Below are 20,518 nucleotides of genomic sequence, written 5' to 3'. Positions count from 1 at the left end.
GCTCTTGGAAAGAGCACCCTACCCAAGGTCAACACCTCCACCATATCCCCATAACCCAGAAACCCTGCCCAATTTATCACGGCCAATCCACCTAACCTGCACATCTTTGGACTGTGGGAGGAAACCGGAGCACCCGGAGAAAATCCACACACACACGGGGAGGACGTGCAGACTCTGCACAGACAGTGACCCAAGCCGGAATCGAACCTGGGACCCTGGAGCTGTGAAGCAATTGTGCTATCCACAATTCTACCGTGCTGACCCCCCCCCCCCCCCCCCCCGTGCTGGGATGAGGAATACCTTTGAATTGTAAGAGGACAGGTACAATCGCATAAGTTTTGTTAATTTACATTGTATGCTTTTTCTTTCAGTTTAATACTTAACTTCCTTGGCGAACCATGGTTGATTTATCGTCTTCCTAGAATCCTTCTTCCTCACTGGGTTATATCTTTGTTGTGAATCATGAACTATTTTCATAAACGTCTGCCATTGCTGATCAACTGTCTTTTCTGCTAAACTCCTTTCCCAGTCCACTCCAGTCAATTATGCCCTCATTCCTTTGTAATTCCCCTTATTTAAGTTCAGCAGTTATTTCTGACCCACGTCTCTCACTCTCAAACTGAACGGCTTAAAATCCAGACCGTTCCATATTACCGCAGTTCCTCCTCTTGATCCAGTGAGCGTGTGCGAACCAAATCACATAACCCTAACCAAGTCACTGGGTGGGGCTAGTATCAGAATCTTGGGCAAACAAACCTATCCCTAATATACAAGTGCTGATTTGTGTGCTCTTGCCAGAGCCTCATGTGGACCTTTCTGTTCTTGGCCTGTCTTGTCAGCCTGTTTTCAGTACCACACCATTAACCTCAGTTTGTGCCGTTAATTTATTTTGTTGTGCCAAATACTACAAGCATTTAAGTAAAGAGCCATTAATTTTCACTTTATATCATTTTTTCCCCTTATGCCCTATTTGCTGTTTGTACACTCTGTCCCTTCCTGTCAAACTCTGGGTAACATTACCTAAATAGCCACCTTGCTATGCTGTCAGATCCTTTTGCTTTGTAAGCCTACATATCCCCTATCTAGAACAGTGATTGTCAAACACGGGGGCGCGACCCGCGGGTGGGACGCTGGCGGGTGTCGGGGGGGGGGGGGGGGGGGGTGGGGTCGCGGAGCAGTCCTTCACGGCTCCCGATCGCACAAATCTACACGCAGCAGCCGGCTTTTAATAATGGCGGCTACAAGCAGCCTTCAAAATGACCACGAACATGTAAAAATATGCGGCCACATTGCAACCCAATCATCGGTGCGCCTGCGCAAAACTATGCACATGCGCACAGCTGATCTGGCTCTCATGCGCAGTGCAGCCGCTTTTTTAATAAAAACGGTTGCAGCTTTTTGTTTTACCAGTTCAGCGTTTTATTCATTTAATTTTTATTTTTTTCATTTATTTTATTTTTATTTGATAAAAGTTTACAGGAAAAAAATGCAGAACTTTGGACAGATGGAGAATCCATACTTTCCGACACCGGAAGGCTTCACCTTCATCCAACAGGTTCCATTGGAGGAGCGTGTACGAGGGCCAAAAGGACCCAAAACCATTTCCTCCATTTTTGTCAGCAGCAAACAAGAGAAAATGGTGGGTCGCGCAGGTCGGCCAACGTGGGTCGTGAAGGTTGGGTCTCAAAGGTCGGCCAGGTGGGTTCCAAAGGTTGGCCGGTTGGTAAAAATGGGTCCCTGGAAAAAATGTTTGAAGAATAATGGCCTACACCATCCTTTCAGGCAGTGAGTTCCAGACACTCACCATCCTCTGGCTGAAATTATTTTTCCCTAAATCCCCTCTAAATCTCCTGCTGCTTACCTTAAATCTATGCCCCCTGGTCATTGATCCTTTCACCAAGGGAAAATATTTCTTCCCGTCTACTCTATTAATGCCCCTCATAAATTTATACATTTCAATCAGGTCTCCCCCACCCTCAGCTCCAGGGAAAACAATCCAAGTCTATCCAATCTCTCTTCATAGCTAAAACTCTCCAGCTCAGGCAACATTCTGATAAATCTCCTCTGCACCCTTTCCACTGCTATCACAGCCCTCCTATAATGTGGATTCCAGAACTACACACAATACATTTTATACAGTTCCAGCAGAACCTTCTTGCTCCAACGCTATGCCTCAGCTAAATAACGGATGAACGGACATCGCGCGACAATCACCAGGCAGGAATGTTCCCTTCCAGTCGGGGAACACTTCAGCAGTCAAGGGCATTCAGCCTCTGATCTCCGGGTAAGCGTTCTCCAAGGCGGCCTTCAGGACGCGTGACAACGCAGAATCGCCGAGCAGAAACTTATAGCCAAGTTCCGCATACGAGTGCAGCCTCAACCGGGACCTGGGATTCATGTCGCATTACATTCATCCCTCACCATCTGGCCTGTGAAATCCTACCAACTGTCCTGGCTTGACACAATTCACACCTCTTTAACCTCGCATTCCAAGGCATCTTTGAATTTGTCTATATGTATGTTTCTGGAACAGACCTCTTCATTCACCTGTGGAAGGAGCAGCGCTCCGGAAGCTAGTGACATCGAAACAAACCTGTTGGACTTTAACCTGGTGTTGTAAGACTTTGTGCTGATTAGACCAGCATTCTTTGCCCTCATTCCTTTGTAATTCCCCTTATTTAAGTTCAGCAGTTATTTCTGACCCACGTCTCTCACTCTCAAACTGAACGGCTTAAAATCCAGACCGTTCCATATTACCGCAGTTCCTCCTCTTGATCCAGTGAGCGTGTGCGAACCAAATCACATAACCCTAACCAAGTCACTGGGTGGGGCTAGTATCAGAATCTTGGGCGAACAAACCTATCCCTAATATACAAGTGCTGATTTGTGTGCTCTTGCCAGAGCCTCATGTGGACCTTTCTGTTCTTGGCCTGTCTTGTCAGCCTGTTTTCAGTACCACACCATTAACCTCAGTTTGTGCCGTTAATTTATTTTGTTGTGCCAAATACTACAAGCATTTAAGTAAAGAGCCATTAATTTTCACTTTATATCATTTTTTCCCCTTATGCCCTATTTGCTGTTTGTACACTCTGTCCCTTCCTGTCAAACTCTGGGTAACATTACCTAAATAGCCACCTTGCTATGCTGTCAGATCCTTTTGCTTTGTAAGCCTACATATCCCCTATCTAGAACAGTGATTGTCAAACACGGGGGCGCGACCCGCGGGTGGGACGCTGGCGGGTGTCGGGGGGGGGGGGGTGGGGTCGCGGAGCAGTCCTTCACGGCTCCCGATCGCACAAATCTACACACAGCAGCCGGCTTTTAATAATGGCGGCTACAAGCAGCCTTCAAAATGACCACGAACATGTAAAAATATGCGGCCACATTGCAACCCAATCATCGGTGCGCCTGCGCAAAACTATGCACATGCGCACAGCTGATCTGGCTCTCATGCGCAGTTGGACTTTAACCTGGTGTTGTAAGACTTCGTACTCAGCTAAATAAGGCATACCATATGCCACCTTGACCACTTTATCCACCTGCTCTGCTACCTTAAGGGATTGAAGTACATGCACACCAAGGTGCCTCTGATCCTCGGTGCTTCCCAGGGACCTACCGTTTATCCTGTATTCCCTTGCCTTGTTTGTCCTGCCCAAATGTATCATCTTACACTGATCAGCTCACCTGACCAGCCCGTCTACATCCGCCTGTAATCTTTGGCTATCCTCCTCGCTATTTACCAACCACCAATCTTCGTATCATCTGCAAACTTACTGATCAACCCTCCTACATTCAAGTCTAAATCATTTATATAAACCACAAACCGCAAGGGACTCAACACTGATCCCTGCGGGACGCCACTGGACACAGGCTTCCAGTCAGAAAACACCCCTCGACCATCACCCTCTGCTTCCTGCCACTCAGCCAATTCGGGATCCAATTTTCCAAAACTCTTTGGATTCCATTGGTCCTTATCATCGTTTTCAGTCCCCCATGTGGGACCATTTCAAAAGCCTGGCTAAAGTCCAAGTAGACTACATCAAATACATTACCCTCATCTACACACCTGGTCACCTCTTCAAAAAATTCAATCAAATTGGTCAAGCATGACCTCCCCTTAACAAAACCTGGCTGACTATTCTTGATTAATCCCTGCTTCTACAAATGCAGATTAATTCCGTCTTTCAGAATTATTTCCAAAAGTTTCTCCACCACTGAGATTATACCGGCCTGTAGTTTCCTGGTTCTCCCTTCCTGAATAACGGTACCACATTGGCTATCCTCCAGCACTTATCCTGTGGCCATAGAGGAATTGAAAATTGTCAGCAACCCCGCTATTTCCTCCCTTGCCTCACTCAACAGCTTGGATTCATTTCATCCGGTCCTGGAGATTTATCTATTTTAAGCCTGCCAGACCACAAGCACCTCCTCTCTGTCTTATGTTAATTCATTTAATTTTATCATTGTCCTTCTCCCTGATTTCTCCACTTCTGACCTTATGATGGAAGGAAGGCCTTTAATGCCCCAGCTGAAAAAGGCTGTGCCTAGATACTGCCTGGAGGAACTTCTGAATTGATGTCCTGGAGCTGAGGCGATTGGCATCGAACAACCAGAACCATCTTCTTTTATTATTCAGTACCTAGTACACTACAATTAAATGTTAACTAGTGCTTTGTGTTACAAATTTTATTATGGAAATAGGAAGATTAAGGTAAAAGTCACAACCCTTTTCAATCTCCATGTGTAAATCTCATATTAACATCAAATCTATCAGGCATAGCGACAAAGGAAAATAATGGATATTTGTACAAATAATCAATGAAAAATTCAAACATTTATTTTCAAGTCCATAACTTAATCAAAAACTGTGATGTGGAGATGCCGGCGTTGGACTGGGGTGAGCACAGTACGAAGTCTTACAACACCAGGTTAAAGTCCAACAGGTTTGTTTCGATGTCACTAGCTTTCGGAGCGCTGCTCCTTCCTCAGGTGAATGAAGAGGTCTGTTCCAGAAACACATATATAGACAAATTCAAAAAATCCAAACAATGCTTGGAATGCGAGCATTAGCAGGTGATTAAATCTTTACAGATCCAGAGATGGGGTAACCCCAGGTTAAAGAGGTGTGAATTGTCTCAAGCCATGGCCATATCAAAAACTGGCAAACGATACAGTGTTCCATTCAAAATAGACACAGATGTAAGTTGCCAAACAATTGATCTTGGATATAAAATTCAACATCTGTCATTCATCTCTGAAAAACATCTTGCACACAACACACAGTTTTCACAACATTTATAAAAGGTATCCAAGTATTTTTAAAAATGGCAGTGATTTTATGCTGGTCCTGGAACTGGAAATTCATGACCACCTGCTAATCTGAAAAATTCATTTACAGCAATCAATGTTGGAAAAAGTAAAAGAAATACAGCTGCCTCGTAGTATTGGAGAAGACAACCAAGGGAATAAATGATAAATAGCAGGTCCCTGGGAAGTACCGAGGATCAATGGGACCTTGGTGTGCATGGACACTGATACAGTGGTTAAGAAGGCCTATGCTTGCATTCGGCGAAGGTGGCAGGGCCGGATGGGTTTCCAGTGGAATATTATTAAAAATTCAAAGATAAGCTGGTACCGCTGAGGTTGGGGATGTTTGAGGAGGCAATAGGGAAGGGTGTGTTGCCACAAACTTTGGGGCATGCATCAATTTCCCTGTTGCTTAAAAGAGATAAGGATCCGGCAGAGTGTATCCCTGAGTCATATACGCCCATATCACTTTTAAACGTGGATGCAAAGATATTGGCAAAGGTACTGGCAGGTAGGCTGGAGGAGTGCCTCCCGAAGGTGATAGGTGAAGATCAGACGGGGTTTGTGAGAGGGAGGCAGCACTTTTCGAACATTAGGAGGGTATTGAATGTGACACTGGCGGAGGGGAAGGAAACAGAGGTGGTTGTTGCATTGGACGCTGAGAAAGAGTTTGACGGGGTAGAATGGGGGTACTTGATGGCAGTTCTGGAGCGGCTTGGGATTGGACCAAGATTTGTGGACTGGGTAAAGCTACTGTTAAAGGAGCCGAGGGCGAGTGTCCGCACAAATAACATCAGCTTGGAATACTTTTCTCTCCACCGTGGGATTAGGCAGGGATGTCTTATATCCCCCCTGTTGTTTGCACTCACGATTGGGCCGTTGGCCATCGCGTTAAGAGGTTCAAGGGAATGGAAAGGGATAGTGCGGGAGGGGATCGAGCATTGGGTGTCCTTGTAAGCCGAAGACTTGTTGTTATACATGTCAGAACCGAGTTTGTCAATAGGGGGAATACTGGAGCTGCTTCGGGTGTTTGGGTCTTTCTCGGGGTACAAATTAAACCTAGACAAGAGTGAATATTTTGTGATGTCTCGGCCGGGGGTGGGGGCAGGAGTAGGGGAGCTGCTATTCCGTAGGGAAGGGACTCACTATAGATACCTGGGGGTGCAGGTTGCTCGGGATTGGTGGGGGGAGGGGGTCTCCATAGGTACAACATTTCTAGTTTGGTGGGGAGGGTGAAAGCTGATCTGGCAAGGTGGTATGGTCTCCCTTTGTCACTGGCGGGTCTGGTACAGACGGTTAAAATGCACATGTTCCCGCAATTTCTGTTTATTTTTCAATGCCTGCCGATTTTCCTGTGAAAGGCATCTTTTAGAGAGATTGAGGGGATGATTACCTCGTTCATATGGGGAGGGAAGGTGGCCAGAATTACAAAGGTGCTACTACAGAGAGGAAGGCAGGCAGGGGGTTTGGGTCTTCCGAACCTGCTGTATTATTACTGGGTGGCAAATGTGGAGAAGATACAGAGCTGGGTCAGGGGTTGACTCCCAGTGGGTCAGAACGGAGGAGAGTTTGTGTAGGGGGTTGGGATTGAAGGCACTAGCAACAGTGCGGCTCCCGACGGCCCTGGGGAAATACTCAGGGAGTCAAGTAGTAATAGCTTCGTTGAGAATTTGGAGGCAGTTTCGCCAGCACTTCGGGTTAGGGGCAGGGTCAAGGGAAATGCCGATTCGGAGGACCATAGATTTGAGCCAGGGCAGTGGGATGGAAATCTTCGGAGAAGAAAGGAATTAGGACACTAAAATATTTGTTTCTTGGCGGTCGGTTTGCAGGATTGAAGGAGCTGGGAGAAAATTATGAGCTGGAGCAGGGGGAAATATTTAGATACATGCAGGTTCAAGAATTTGCCAGAAAGGAGATACAGAGCTTCCTGGTAGAGCAGGCCCCCACACTGCTAGTGGAGGTGCTGACGACAGAGGGACGAGAGAAGGGGGTAGTGTTAGCGGTTTACGGGGCTATTTTGGAAGAGGAGAAGGCACTGCTAGATGGGATCAAGCAAAGTGGGAGGAAGAGTTGGGAGAGGGTATGGAGGAGGGGTTCTGGTGTGAGGTGCTCCGGAGGGTGAACGCCTCCACCTCGTGTGCGAGGTTGGGGCTGATACAGCTGAAGGTGGTGTATAGAGCACACCTCACAAGGGCGAGGATGAGCCAGCTCTTTGAGGGGGTAGAAGATGTGTGTGAACGTTGCGAGGGGCAGGGGGGTGCCAAACCACGTTCATATGTTTTGGTCCCGTCCGAAACTGGAGGATTATTGGAAGGAGGTTTTTAGGGTAATCTCCAAAGTAGTGCACGTGAAATTGGACCCGGGCCCTCGGGAGGCCATATTCAGGGTGTTGGACGGGCCGGGGTTGGAAACAGGTGCAGAGGCAGACGTTGTAGCCTTCGCCTCGCGGATCTTGTTGGGATGGAGATCAACCTCTCCACCCTGTGCCCTGGTGTGGTGGGGGAGACCTGCTAGAATTCTTGACGCTTGAAAAGGTCAAATTTGAACTGAGGGGAATGATGGAGGGGTGCTACAATTCATGGGCGTTATTCATTCTGCACTTTCAAGAATTGGATTACATCGAACATTGGGGGAGGGGAACTGACTGTATGTGTTAATAGTGACTGTGGGTCATTCCTGAATCCTTTTTGTTATTTGATTGTTAACATACGGGTTGCTGTTTGGGGGTTTGGTGGGAGGATGGGATTGTTGTTATTGATATGTGGATTGACATTGCATTCATTACTGATTATTGTTGGTGGGTGTAAATTTGGGAGAAAATGTGAAAAAGGAGAATAAAAATATTTTTAAAAAAAGAAGGCCTATGCTTTACTTGCCTGGTTCACGTTTGAACTGTATAAAATGTTGGTTAGGCCACAGCTAGAGTATTATGTGCAGTTCCGGAATCCACATTATAAGAGGGGGGGGGGAGGTGCATGATTGAGACATATAAACTATGAGGGATTATAGATAGAATAGACAGGACAAAACCTTTCCCCATGGTACAGGGATCAATGACCAGGGTCATAGATTTAAGCTCCAGGGCACGCGGTTCAGAGGGAACGTGAGGAAAAACGTTTTCACCCAAAGAGTGATGGGAGTCTGGAACACGCTGCTGGAAAGGGTGGTCGAGGCAGAGACCCTCATAACATTTAAGATGTATTTAGATGTGCACTTGCGACGCCAGGGCATACAAAGCTACAGGCCAAGTGCTGAAAAATGGAGTTAAAATACTTTGGTGCTTGTTTTTGATGGGCGCAGACATGGTGGGCTAAAATGCCTTTTCTGTGCTGTAGACTTCTGTGACAGTGGTGATATCCCTGAACTAATAATCCATGGGTCCAGGCTAGTACCCTGGGGACATTGGTTCAAATCAAATCAAAATCAGATGAGCTGACGGAGGTGTCTAGAGAGATAGTGGATACATTGGTGGTTACCTTTCAAAATTCTATTGATTTTGAAAAGGTTCCTGAGAACCGGAAAATAGCAAATATAACCCCACTACTTAGCATAAGGGAGAATTGAGAACCACAGACTTGTTAATTTGACGTCAGTGGTGGGGATTTCTTGGGGAATTATGGGAAACCTTTTTGACCCAGACGGTGGTAAGAATCTGGAACTCACTGCCTGAAATGGTGGTAGAGACAGGAATACTCACAACATTGAAGAAGCATTTAGATGAGCACGTGAAATGCTATAACAGACAATGCTTTGGACCAAGTGCTGGACAATGGGATTAGAATGGTTAGGTGCTTGATGGTTGGCACAGATACAATGAGACAAAGGCAGAGAGTAAATCACTCGCAGGATGGCCTCTACTGGGGTATTACAAAGATCAGTTCTAGGTCCACAGCTGTTCGCAATTTATATAAATGATTTGGATGTGAGGACCAATTGTATTATTTCCAAATTTGCTGATGGCACCAAACCGGGTGGGAATGCAAGTTGTGTGGAGGGAGAAAGGAGGCTTTGAGACGATCTGGACAGGTGAAGTGAATGGGCTAGAACATGTGGGCGGCACAGTAGCACAATGGTTAGCACTGTGGCTTCACAGCGCCAGGGTCCCTGGTTCGATTCCCGGCTGGGTCACTGTCTACTGAGTCTGCACGTTCTCCCATGTCGGATGCGCCGGTTTCCTCCCAGTCCAAAGATGTGCGGGTTAGGTGGATTGGTCATGCTAAATTGCCCATTAGTGTCCAGAAAATGTTAAGTGGGGGTTATTGGGATAGGGTAGATACGTGGGCTTCAGTAGGGTGATCTTTGTAAGGGCCGGTGCAGGCTCAATGGGCCGAACGGCTTCTTTCTGCACTGTAAATTCTATGATTGTATGACCTGGATTTGATTCCCAGCTTGGGTCACTGATTGTGCGGAGTCTGCACGTTCTCCCCGTGTCTGCGTGGGTTTCCTCCGGGTGCTCCTATTTCCTCCAAGAAGTCCCAAAAGATGTGCTGTTAGGGACATTCTAAATTCTCCCTCCGTGTACCCGAACAGGTGCCGGAGTGTGGCAACTAGGGGAACTTCACAGTAACATCCTTGCAGTGTTGATGCATGCTTACTTGCGATACTAATCAAAAATATTATTATAATGACAGATTGAATATGTGAAGAAATGTGAAGATATTCACTTTGGCAGAAAAAGCAGAAAGGCAGAAGACTTCTTAAATAGTGAGAGATTAGGAAGTGTAGGTGTCCAAAGGGACCTGGGTGTCCTTGTTTGTGAGTTGCTAAAAGTTAGTATGGAGGTGCAGCAAAGCAGTCAGAAAGGCAAATGGTATGATGGCCTTCATCACAAGGCGACTTGAGTACAAGAATAAAAATGTCTGCTGCAGTTGCAGAGTGCCTTGGTGAGATCTTGGTCATGTCGTGCACAGTTTTAGTCACCTTATCTAAGGAGAGATGTACTTGCTAGAGGGAGTGCAACAGAGGGTCACCAGATTAATCCCTGGGATGGCAGGATTATTTTATGAGGAGAGGTTGGGAAGACTAGATCTATATTCCCAAGAGTTTTGAAGAATGGGGGTGACGTCGTTGAAACGTACAAAATTTTTACCATGTGACAGTGTGGATGCGAATGGGATGTTTCCCCAGACTGGTGAGTCTACAATCAGGGGACACAATCTAGGATAGGGGTAGGTCATTTATGAATGGAGGAAGAATTTGGTCTCCTCCTTGCCAGAGGGCTGTGGAAACTCAATCATTGAGCATGTTCAAAACCGTATTCAATAGATTTCTGGACGCTCCTGACATCAAGGGTTCTGGAGACAATAGTGGTGTTGAGGTAGATGATCTGCTATGATCTAACTGAATGGCCTACTCCTGTCCCTAATCCCATCATGGCACTGGTGGAATTTAAAGTTAAATAATCAAATCTGGAGTTGTAAGCTGGTTTCAGTGATGGTGACCATCATTGTTTGAAATAAAACCTCATCTGGTTCATGTTCTTTAGAGAAGGACGTCGGCCATCCTCACCTAGTCTGGCCGAATTATAACTCCGGACCCACAGCAATGTGGTTCACTCTTGCCTTCAACATTACCATGAAAACCCTACATGATCCCTTCAGTGGTTAAAAAGTAATGAACCAAACATATACAATGTTGTTCAAGGCCTATTTGAACGTTGACAAAAACAAATGCATTAATGTTGCTAATCTTCATGCACACCATCATTCTTTATAAATTCCAATGGCTTATTTCCTCATGCACATTGCTGTAAAATGAAAAAGAAAAGTATATAAATCACTTTTATTTAATATGTGGCACCATCTCAAATGTCTTCTGGAAATCCTTTAGTCACCACTATTATTTGCTCCCCTTCATCTACCTACATGGCTATCGGGAAAAGTTGGAAAACAGGAAGGTATTTATTAAAAAGGTGATGGACCTAGGGGGGAACGTGGAAATATAGAAAAGAACAAGTACAGATTGCAAAGTTTGCTGGGACATTGTATCTGGACTTAAGGTTAAAGCTTACTTCACAAACCATTGGCAGTTGAAACCACATATTTATTCCTATTACCCGATTACTGCCAGCTTAACTGCACAGGTTTGATACTGAACCTGGGACCACTTTAGTCTGATTTAGTCAGTATCCCAACAAAGCTATTAATTTTCCAAAGCTCCAAGAAAAACTAATTGTCTTGCTTTTAAAGTGTCCCTTCATGTGCATGACCTGGCCTCCAAAGTCAACCACTGCCTTCCTTTGTGGAAGGCTGGTCCAAGAATCATCAGAGCTCCAGGGGTTGAAGAAGGGAAGGAACAAAGTGGGTCTGACAGGATTGTAATGCACGATAATGATACAATGGATAATAGCACTAGGCCTGAACATCATTCACCCAAGTTGAATAGTAACCTTGGTTTTTATTGCAAACTTTCACAATTTGCAAATTGTGAAAGTTTGCTTTGGTTACTTTTATTGGAAAGACAGTTTCTGTTCTGGGGACTAAGTCCAGTGGTGGGAACAGAAGTTGGAGCAACATCTGCTGTACAGCTGGGCAACTGAAGCCACAGGATCTCCCGCTGTTCGGCTAATTAATTGTGCATCCACAAGGTGCAAGTCGAATCTCGGGACAGAATGAGCAGACCTGCTCAGCCATTACCTCATAGGCTCCAATATCCGAGCGGCACGTTTGATTGGCATCTGAACAGCCATTCAATCTGCCCCTCTGCTCCTTGATTGCACCCGTGATCCTGCCTTGATCTCACCCCTCCACCGTGGTCAACCTAGGTGCAGCTTGTGCTCTCTGTGATGGTGTGAAAGGTAAAAGGAGCATCTACTGTACTCAAGTCCAGGAAGGTCTACCTCGCTCGGTGCATTCCCCTTATGTACAGTCATGAAAAGTGAGTGTTCTAAATTTTCGCTGGCCAGGTACTTAATTTGGAGGGGAAGAATACTCCATCGTGTTTGCCTTTTAGTAAGCATTCATGGGATTAAAATAGGGGGCTCGATTGGATTCTCTGTTTCAGGGACTATTTCCCCATGCCGTCATGAAAACTCTGGTCTTTTACGCCAGAAAAACTGGCATCAAAAGGTCACAGATTCACGGTCCTGCAGGGGGCTAGCAAGGAGCCGTCTTGAAGCTTGCAGTTCCAGCTGCTGATACGGCCCCCGCACTTCCTCCAGCGGCCGTGCCGTGATCCATGGCGAACTGAGACCGCGGACCTGGACCACGGAAATAGTGCCCCCGAGTGGCCACGCCCCCGACCGTCCACACAAAAAAAAACCCAGTCCCGAATGAGGCCCCCCCTGTTTAATTCAGTTCACTTGTTTTTCATCAAAATAGTTAGAACAAAGTTCTTCACCTTTGGGAATGTTAGTCTCAAGCATTGAACTCCAATGCTCATAGAAGCATTGACATCACACAGATCACATTGATGTGTACCCCAATGCAAGGAGTGGTGGTGATGCCCATCATCACTCACCCCGTTCAAGGTCATGACAAGGTCTTTTGAGGTCCGCAGTGAGGATGCAGATGCCAGTCACATGCATCCATGCAACTGCCAGCGGAGGGGGGAAACGGTCGGGGGTAAGGTCACACTGAGACTCTCGTGGGTCCGTGCACCTGATCCTGGTGGAATTCAGAGATCAACTGGGGAAGTGGCTAGTGTTACAGGGTAGGGTATGAGGCTTAGTGGAGAGACACTCACTAAGAGGGAAGCCAATGGGTGGGTGTCCCAGAGGCATGGGGGTCAGGACTCTGTCAGGAATCCTCAGCGCTCACTTTGGTGTTCTCTTTTCAGTGCATGATCCTGGAGAATCATGGAGGTAGTTGAGTTGGCTATTCTCATAGTGATCGAGCAGCAGCAGAGACGGAGACATACTGCTACACTTTGCCAGGACCAGCGCCCTGCAGAGGAGACAGAGACTGGGCCCACAGCTGTTTCGGGAACCACGTAGAAGACACTACCGGCCAAGGGCCTTCCGATGTCGGACATCCTATCTGCAGCTGTCACGGCTTCAGTGCTGGAGAAGTCTGCGTCTGTCCCAGTGGATGGTGGACCACCATTGCTAGTTCCTGCAAGAGCTGGCACCACATGGAATGGCAGTACAGAACCAATTCCCGTGGCCCCTAAAGTTACCGCAGCTCTGAATGTCTACGCAGACGGCTCGTTTCAGGGTATCACCAGTGACCGGTGTGACATTTCCCAGTCAGCCTCACACAAATGTATAAGGGAGATCACAGATGCCCTTTATGTGAGGGCCCACAAGTTTCTAAACTTGGACAAGGACTAGACGAACCAGGACCATGGGCTTCACCCGCTTAGTAGGCATGCCCCAGGTGCAGGGTGCAATAGTCTGCACATGCATGGAGTCAAGCAGCACCATTCATGCACCGCAAGGGATTCCACTCCTTCTGCCCAGATTGTTTGTACCTACAGATTGCACATAATGCTTGTGCGCTCATTTCCCAGGGAGGGTCATGACAGTTACATCTTGGGTCGCTGGTGAACAAAGTTATGTTCAATGCAAGAGTTATATTACAATGGTGACCTGGCTCAATGAGTGCCTAGTTTCACCTGTGCTTACGAGGTGCCTACAGTTTCTTACACTTCCTCACCCGAGTGTAAGCGATCAATTATTTCAATTCTGATCTGATCATTTTGAATATGTTTGACAATTATTCCAGTGACACCATTTCCTTTATCGAAATGAAGAGCACTAATGTTGACAGTACATCCATTGTAGTCTGACCACGGTACTAAACAAATTGAACATAACCTCCCTGCTTTTCAATTCTCTCCCTCTAGAATAGAATCCTACCTATTGCCGCCACACTGGCTCAGCTGAGGTTGAGCTCGTCTGCTGCCTTTCAAGCCCTGTTGCCCGAGATGACCTTGGTGGGTGTGCCTTGGGGTGGGTGCTGGATGTGGACGGTCCGAGCCTACTTTCAGGCAGCCCGGGTATTGCAGTGCTGCGTTCCTCAATGTGCAGGGCTGGAGGTGCATCTCTCACAGGGAGGGGATGTCAGATGGATTGGGCACCCCTGGGCAGAGGGCCCCAGGTTGCATTCCTGATGCTTCTCTTCCCTTCAGGTGTCCCAGGTCCCTGTGTTCCTCCGTGGGATACATGTGCAGCTGGAGTGAGATCCAAATGCCCTACCAACCTCTGGCATTGGTACTCGTGGATTCCCACCAGTGCCTGCACCATGCGATTGAAGCCCAGCACCATGGAGAGCTCATGTCTCAGCCATGGATGTCATAAGCTGAACAATGGAGCTGACACCCCCAACATGGAGTGCACGTCCTGCGCCAAGGTCTCCACTGCGGCTGCCACTCTTACAGTTTTTGCCTCATTCTGTTTGCGTGATGCCACCATCTCCTCAGACAGAAGGTGATGTGACTCCTCCAGTTGGCCTTGCAGTCCGAGGAGGGATGCTGACATCCCTTCCTGATACTTGCGACTCTACCTTTGAAGCACAGAAGCTTGGGGGCTCACAAAGTCCTGGGCTCCAGCATGGCTTTGAATGCCGGATCCCTGGGATATCCCTGTGGATCATCAGCTGTGCGGTGCTCACCAGTGAGTGACCCAGAAGCCTGCCTACTTCTCAATCCCACCAGGGTGTGAGTATGTGTACTGGTGTGCGTTGCGGGTGACAGATGTGATGCCTCTTCCTTGCTCGTCTCTGAATTGTCTCCCTCAGAGCTGCTCATGTCTGGGGTGTCCAAAGGGCAACAGGATGGTCAGGGCTGGTCAAGGGAAGTTCTGCAAGGGAAGGGAGATGGCATTAGTGCATCTTGGGGAGAACTGATGGGGGAACGGTTACTTGTGAGGCTTGGACTATGGCCGCATGCCTTTTGCTTGTTGCCCTCACTATCATAGAATTTACAGTGCAGAAGGAGGCCATTCGACCCATCGAGTCTGCCCCGGCCCTTGGAAACAGCACCCATGCCTCCACCCCATTCCTATAACCCAGTAATCCCACCTAACCTTTTAAGACACTAAGGGCAATTTATCATGGCCAATCCACCTAACCTGCACATCTTTGGACTGTGGGAGGAAACCGGAGCACCCGGAGGTAACCCACGCACACACGGGGAGAACGTGCAGACTCCACACAGTGACCCAGCGGGGAATCGAACCTGGGACCTTGGAGCTGTGAAGCAACTGTGCTAACCACTATGCTGCCATATGCCCTCTGCACAGACACAAGTCTTTTTCCTCTCCAGCCAGCTCAAGTGCTCTTTCCTCAAAGGGCGTGAAGCATCGGAGCTTGGGCATTACTCCAGGTGGTTGCGTCCACTAATCCCTATTATGCTTGATTTTATCCTGCGGAGAGACAGGTGAGGAGTGTTGGCAGGGGTCCTGCCAGTTCAGATGGCAATTTGGTGTAGGATGCGTAAGACTTGAGTGGGAACGGGAATGTGAAGAGCAGATTAGTTAATTGGTTGGGGGTGGGAGGATGGGAGGAGAGGGCCGCTTAAAAGGAGTTGGCTGGGTGAGAAAGCACCTTGGAGGTTTGAGGGGGTGCAGCGGGAGACTGAAGGAGGCAGACATACCCTGGACGCCCGAAGAAGGTCATTAAACTTCTGAAGCACTGCTGCCCTGTCCTCGTCTGTAGTGGGCTGGCACTGACTAGGGCTGCTACAGCAGGCGAGGGGTGGAAGAGCGTCTGCAGGAACGTGGGTGTAGGAGGTCCCGCCTATGCTGCACGCCATCCTGGAGCTTGTTGCGAGCTCCCTTGGAAGATCTAGATGCAGGCGTCCTGGCAGCCATCGCACTGACTGGATCTGGAAAAATTCTATGGCTACAACCAAACAAAAACAAAGTCTGTCCTGGGCGGTTCTTCAATGGCACTTGTAGCGCCAGGAACGACCAGGTTATCTGACGGCATTCCGTCTTAGTGCACCAGTCGGGAATGCCACCCCCCCTCACACACCCCGGCTGCACTCAGCATCATTTCCTGCACTGAGGAGTGTTATGGGAGAGGTGTTTTCAGAACCCCAAAATGTATCATGGAGTTCAACCAACCACCCCCTTCAATGGATTGTTGCTTTTGAAGCACACGGCTTGTTCCCCAGGTGTAGTATTACAATTATGGACATGTGGTTTTTAAAACAAAACAATGTTTATTCCATGAACTCAAATTAACCTTTCAAATAAACATTGGATCTCTTAACACCCCTTACTTCAAAGATAACCCCGAAAATAATACACTACCCAATCCTGCAAAGTTTCTTTACACATCCAAAAGGCTTAACAAATCCTTCAAACAGAAGCACATTAGATTTATATTCAATGCTGAGACCTTTTTACAATTCCGATTTCACCAAATGATTAAGAGATAGTCCTTCATGGCAGAGATCACCAGCAATGCAGCTCACAGCCAGACCCAAGCTTTCTTCAAACTGAAACTAAAACTCCCAAAAGCAGAAGTGAGCTCAGCCCCCCCCCCCCCGTGACATCACTTCAGTAATATGATCAGCTTCATTTCTTAAACGTACATTTCTTAAACATCCAATTCTTAAAGGCACTCTCACATGACAGGAGCTCCAACGAGTGGAGCTCTTCCACGCTGGAAATAATCTTTTGCCTCTTCGATGCAACCCCCCCCCCCCCCCCCCAAGATACCATTCTGCTTGGTCCCTGTTTGTGGGGACCAGCACTGAAAGGCACCCAGCTGGGGTCTCCTCAGCAAGGCTGATAGATGCCGGGTGCGAGCATGGCTAAGAGGGTTCTTAAACTCACTTAGTCGTGTGAGACAGGGTTCCCCCCCATTATGGGTGGGACCCGGATCACAACATCTCACGTGATCTGGTTAGATTTCGCGAGGGGTGTAAAGGCTGTCGAGAATCCTGGTGGAGGCCTCTCCCTGGATCTACTGACCGCGTTGCGCCCCCATTCAAGAGGGATGCGGCCGATAGATCGTGCCCTATAATTGTATTCTAGGTACTGGGGAGGCGTATATATGGAGCTTCCCACTGATTTCAAAGATGAATTTGCTCCAGGGCGAGGGAATCAGTGGGAGGTCGTCAGGAGTGCGGCATGATTCACGTGGAGAAAAGAAATGTTGTTAAAGAGGCTCAATATTCGGTGAGATGTCCCACCGCCAGTGGCTGTGGGATTTGCGTTGGCTTTTTCACTGGAACCGACCCGTTGCCAGATTCTGGAAAGATTCCGCCCACAGTGTTTCTACAAATTGTGCAACACAATTAAGTAGACAATCACTGGATAGCGTCTTTGCACTTTTCTGTGGTATATATAAATTTGAAATCTGTCACTTACTGCTTCCCTTGAAGAAAGTAGACCAGAGGAGGTACAGAATGATTGGCACCGGAACTGCCAGAACTGCCATCACCAAAGGGACCAGAAACATCAAACGGTGTATTTTACCTAAAACAGATGGACAGTATTTACAAATCAGATGACCATCCAGCTAGTTATACCCACCCCAGCTCCCAGAGAGAACTACCTACTTATTCCTTTTCCCACAATATAAATGTTTATTTTTCCAACATTCATCCACCCTCATTTAAAATCCATTCTGGATTCCGCTTCGACAAGAAATTACAGTGAGGCATTCCATATCCAATAAACTTATAGAATATAAAAAATCTCCTCTTCTATCCATGATAAATTATGCCCTAATTGATAAGTGGAAATAGTTCTTCCAGATTTATCAAAACACATCATGATTTTGAACTTTACTGTCAAAATCCTGGGGGTGCACATCTCCAAAACTCTGTCCTGGTCCACCCAAGTTGACGCTACCACCAAGAAAGCACAATAGCACCTATACTTCCCTCAGGAAACTAAGGAAATTTGGCATGTCCACATGAACCCTTACCAACTTTTACAGATGCACCATGGAAAGCATCCTGTCTGGCTGCATCATAGCCAGGTATGGCAACTGCTCGGCCCAGGACCGCAAGAAACTTCAGAGAGTCGTCAACACCGCCCAGTCCATCACAAGAACCTGCCTCCCATCCATTGACTCCATCTACACCTCCCGCTGCCTGGGGAAAGCGGGCAGCATAATTAAAGATCCCTCCCACCCTGCTTACTCACTCTTCCAACTTTTTCCATCGGGCAGGAGATACAGAAGTCTGAGAACACGCACGAACAGACTCAAAAACAGCTTCTTCCCCACTGTTCCAGGCTCCTAAATGTCCCTCTTATGGACTGACCACATTAACACTACACCCTGTATGCTTCATCCGATGCCGGTGCTTATGTAGTCACATTGTATACGTTGCGTTGCCCTATTATGTATTTTCTTTTCTTCCCATGTACTTAATGATCTGTCGAACTGCTCGTAGAAAAATACTTTTCACTGTACCTCGGTACACGTGACAATAAACAAGTCCAATCCAAATCGTCTTTCCTGTTCTCAAGAAAACTGCTCCAGATTCTCTTGTCCCCTTCCATAATTAAAAGTTCTTACCCTTTATTATCACTACTGCAGTATCTCTATGTACTAGACATATTTATTAAAGTCAGACACACAATCCAGGTGCATTGGAGTCTGTTGTTATGTTTAAGGTGCTTCATAAATTCAGGTTATTGTCCCCCCCATCTACAGATGTTGGCAGGTTTTTGTATTAGTCATGGATATAGAGGAATATTTGCATCAGAACAGCATCACTGCAAATTCTCAGCTGATTTCCTGTGTAGGAAAACTACAAAAAGTGTTTCTGTGATAGTTTAGATAATGTTTCCAATTTCTCACCCTTGGGATTGGCCCCGTTATAAAGGCTGACAGTAAGGGGGTCGCTGGTTGCGTTACTGACTGGGTTTTCAGCGATGCATCTGTACACATATTGTTCCTCTTCGGTAACACAGTCTATAACAAGCAGCGTCCCATCATATGTCTCATTGAGAACTCCAAACAAGGACAACTTTTCCCAGTGCATCATGACATTTGTTCCATTGGAGACAAAGCAGTTCAAAGTGATATTTGATGAACTCTTACAGTTACCAAGAATCGCTGTTTCAGGCTGGGATACTGGTTCTGAAATACAGAGATAATAATTAACCTGCACAACAGTCATTAAACTTTAGAGTAATTCATTTTAGACATGGGCACGGTTCTCTGGTCTCATTTCGCTCGAGCGAGAGCGCAACGAGGCCGCTGAACAGCGGGAGGCCAAAAACGAGAACCTCGGCGGGCGCCAAAACGTCCAACCGGGATCCTGCTGTATCATGGTGAGAAACCAATTGTCACCACTTAAGCCCTATTTCCATGCAAGTAACGGGAGCCACCCCACATCCAATTGCCTCCCGCGATCCAGCGGCCTCCCCAGTAAGTGGTCATGCTGGAGCCAATTAGTACTCCTTTTCAAAAACGTGAACTTACCGGATTGGCCGCTGAGGGGACCCGAATATGTGAGCAGCCATCTTCGCTCACAGGCAGTTAGCTTGGGTGCACTGGGCATGCTGCCCCTTTGCTCGGGGGTGGGGGCAACCAGGGGTTGCAGCCCTGGGAGGTGGACACCATGGGAGGCTGGGTTAGGGTCACGTGCTGATTTGGCGGGGGGGGGGGGGGGGGGGGGGGGGGGAAGAGAGAGGCCTCGACCATCCGCAGGTCCTCCATGCCAACCACTGGACCATGTGTTCCTGTTCCGGGAGCAACCCTAGTCCCTGCCTGTTTGTCCAACAATCACCCATAGCTCACACAGACTGTGGAGGTCTCTGGCTGTGTGGTGCAGGCTGTTGTAAATAGGAGATTTGCAATTGTGGTCAAGTGAGCACTTCACACATCTCGGGCGTCATTCTCCAACCCCCCGCCGGGTCGGAGAATGGCCGTTGGCCGCCGTGCATCCCGCCCCCGCCGAAGTCTCCGGTACCGGAGACTTCGGCGGGGGGCGGGAATCGGGCCGCGCCGGTTGGCGGGACCCCCCGCTCAATTCTCCGGCCTGGATGGGCCAAAGTCCCGCCCAGAAATTGCCTGTCCCGCCGGCGTAAATCAAACCTGGTATTTACCGGTGTGACCAGGCGGCGTGGGCGGGCTCCGGGGTCCTGGGGGGGGCGATCTGACCCCGGGGGGTGCCCCCACGGTGGCCTGGCCCGCGATCGGGGCCCACCGATCCGCGGGCGGGTCGGTGCCGTGGGGGCACTCTTTCCCTTCCGCCTCCGCCACGGTCTCCACCATGGCGGAGGCGGAAGTGACTCTCCCCACTGCGCATGCGCGGGAAACTGTCGGCGGCCGCTGACGCTCCCGCGCATGCGCCGCATTTC

General features: G+C 48.0%; 1 protein-coding gene across 8 annotated transcripts in view; it reads right to left on the bottom strand.

Annotated features, from left to right (window-relative positions):
• LOC140389952 (hepatic and glial cell adhesion molecule-like) overlaps positions 1-20,518 on the bottom strand; it is a 92,708-nt gene that overhangs the window by 64,642 nt on the left and 7,548 nt on the right. For 2 of the 8 annotated variants that reach the window (XM_072474637.1, XM_072474638.1), the window contains 3 exons: positions 19,011-19,292; positions 17,567-17,674; positions 1,396-1,737 (listed from right to left, as the gene is read on the bottom strand). The exons of 1 other annotated variant lie outside the window; for it this stretch is intronic. In XM_072474637.1, coding sequence (XP_072330738.1) covers positions 1,448-1,737; positions 17,567-17,674; positions 19,011-19,292 — 680 coding nt within the window. In that variant the 3' untranslated portion in view covers positions 1,396-1,447. Of the gene's footprint in view, positions 1-1,395; positions 1,738-4,671; positions 11,054-13,564; positions 15,047-15,840; positions 16,089-17,566; positions 17,675-19,010; positions 19,293-20,518 lie in introns of those variants that run through there. 5 more of the 8 variants (XM_072474645.1, XM_072474640.1, XM_072474639.1 and 2 more) reach the window with 4 other exon arrangements.

Source organism: Scyliorhinus torazame, chromosome 14 (genome assembly GCF_047496885.1).
Source record: "Scyliorhinus torazame isolate Kashiwa2021f chromosome 14, sScyTor2.1, whole genome shotgun sequence".
Lineage (NCBI taxonomy): Eukaryota > Metazoa > Chordata > Chondrichthyes > Carcharhiniformes > Scyliorhinidae > Scyliorhinus > Scyliorhinus torazame.
Note: the sequence above shows the minus strand (reverse complement) of the source record. Positions and strands in the feature narration are given on the sequence as shown.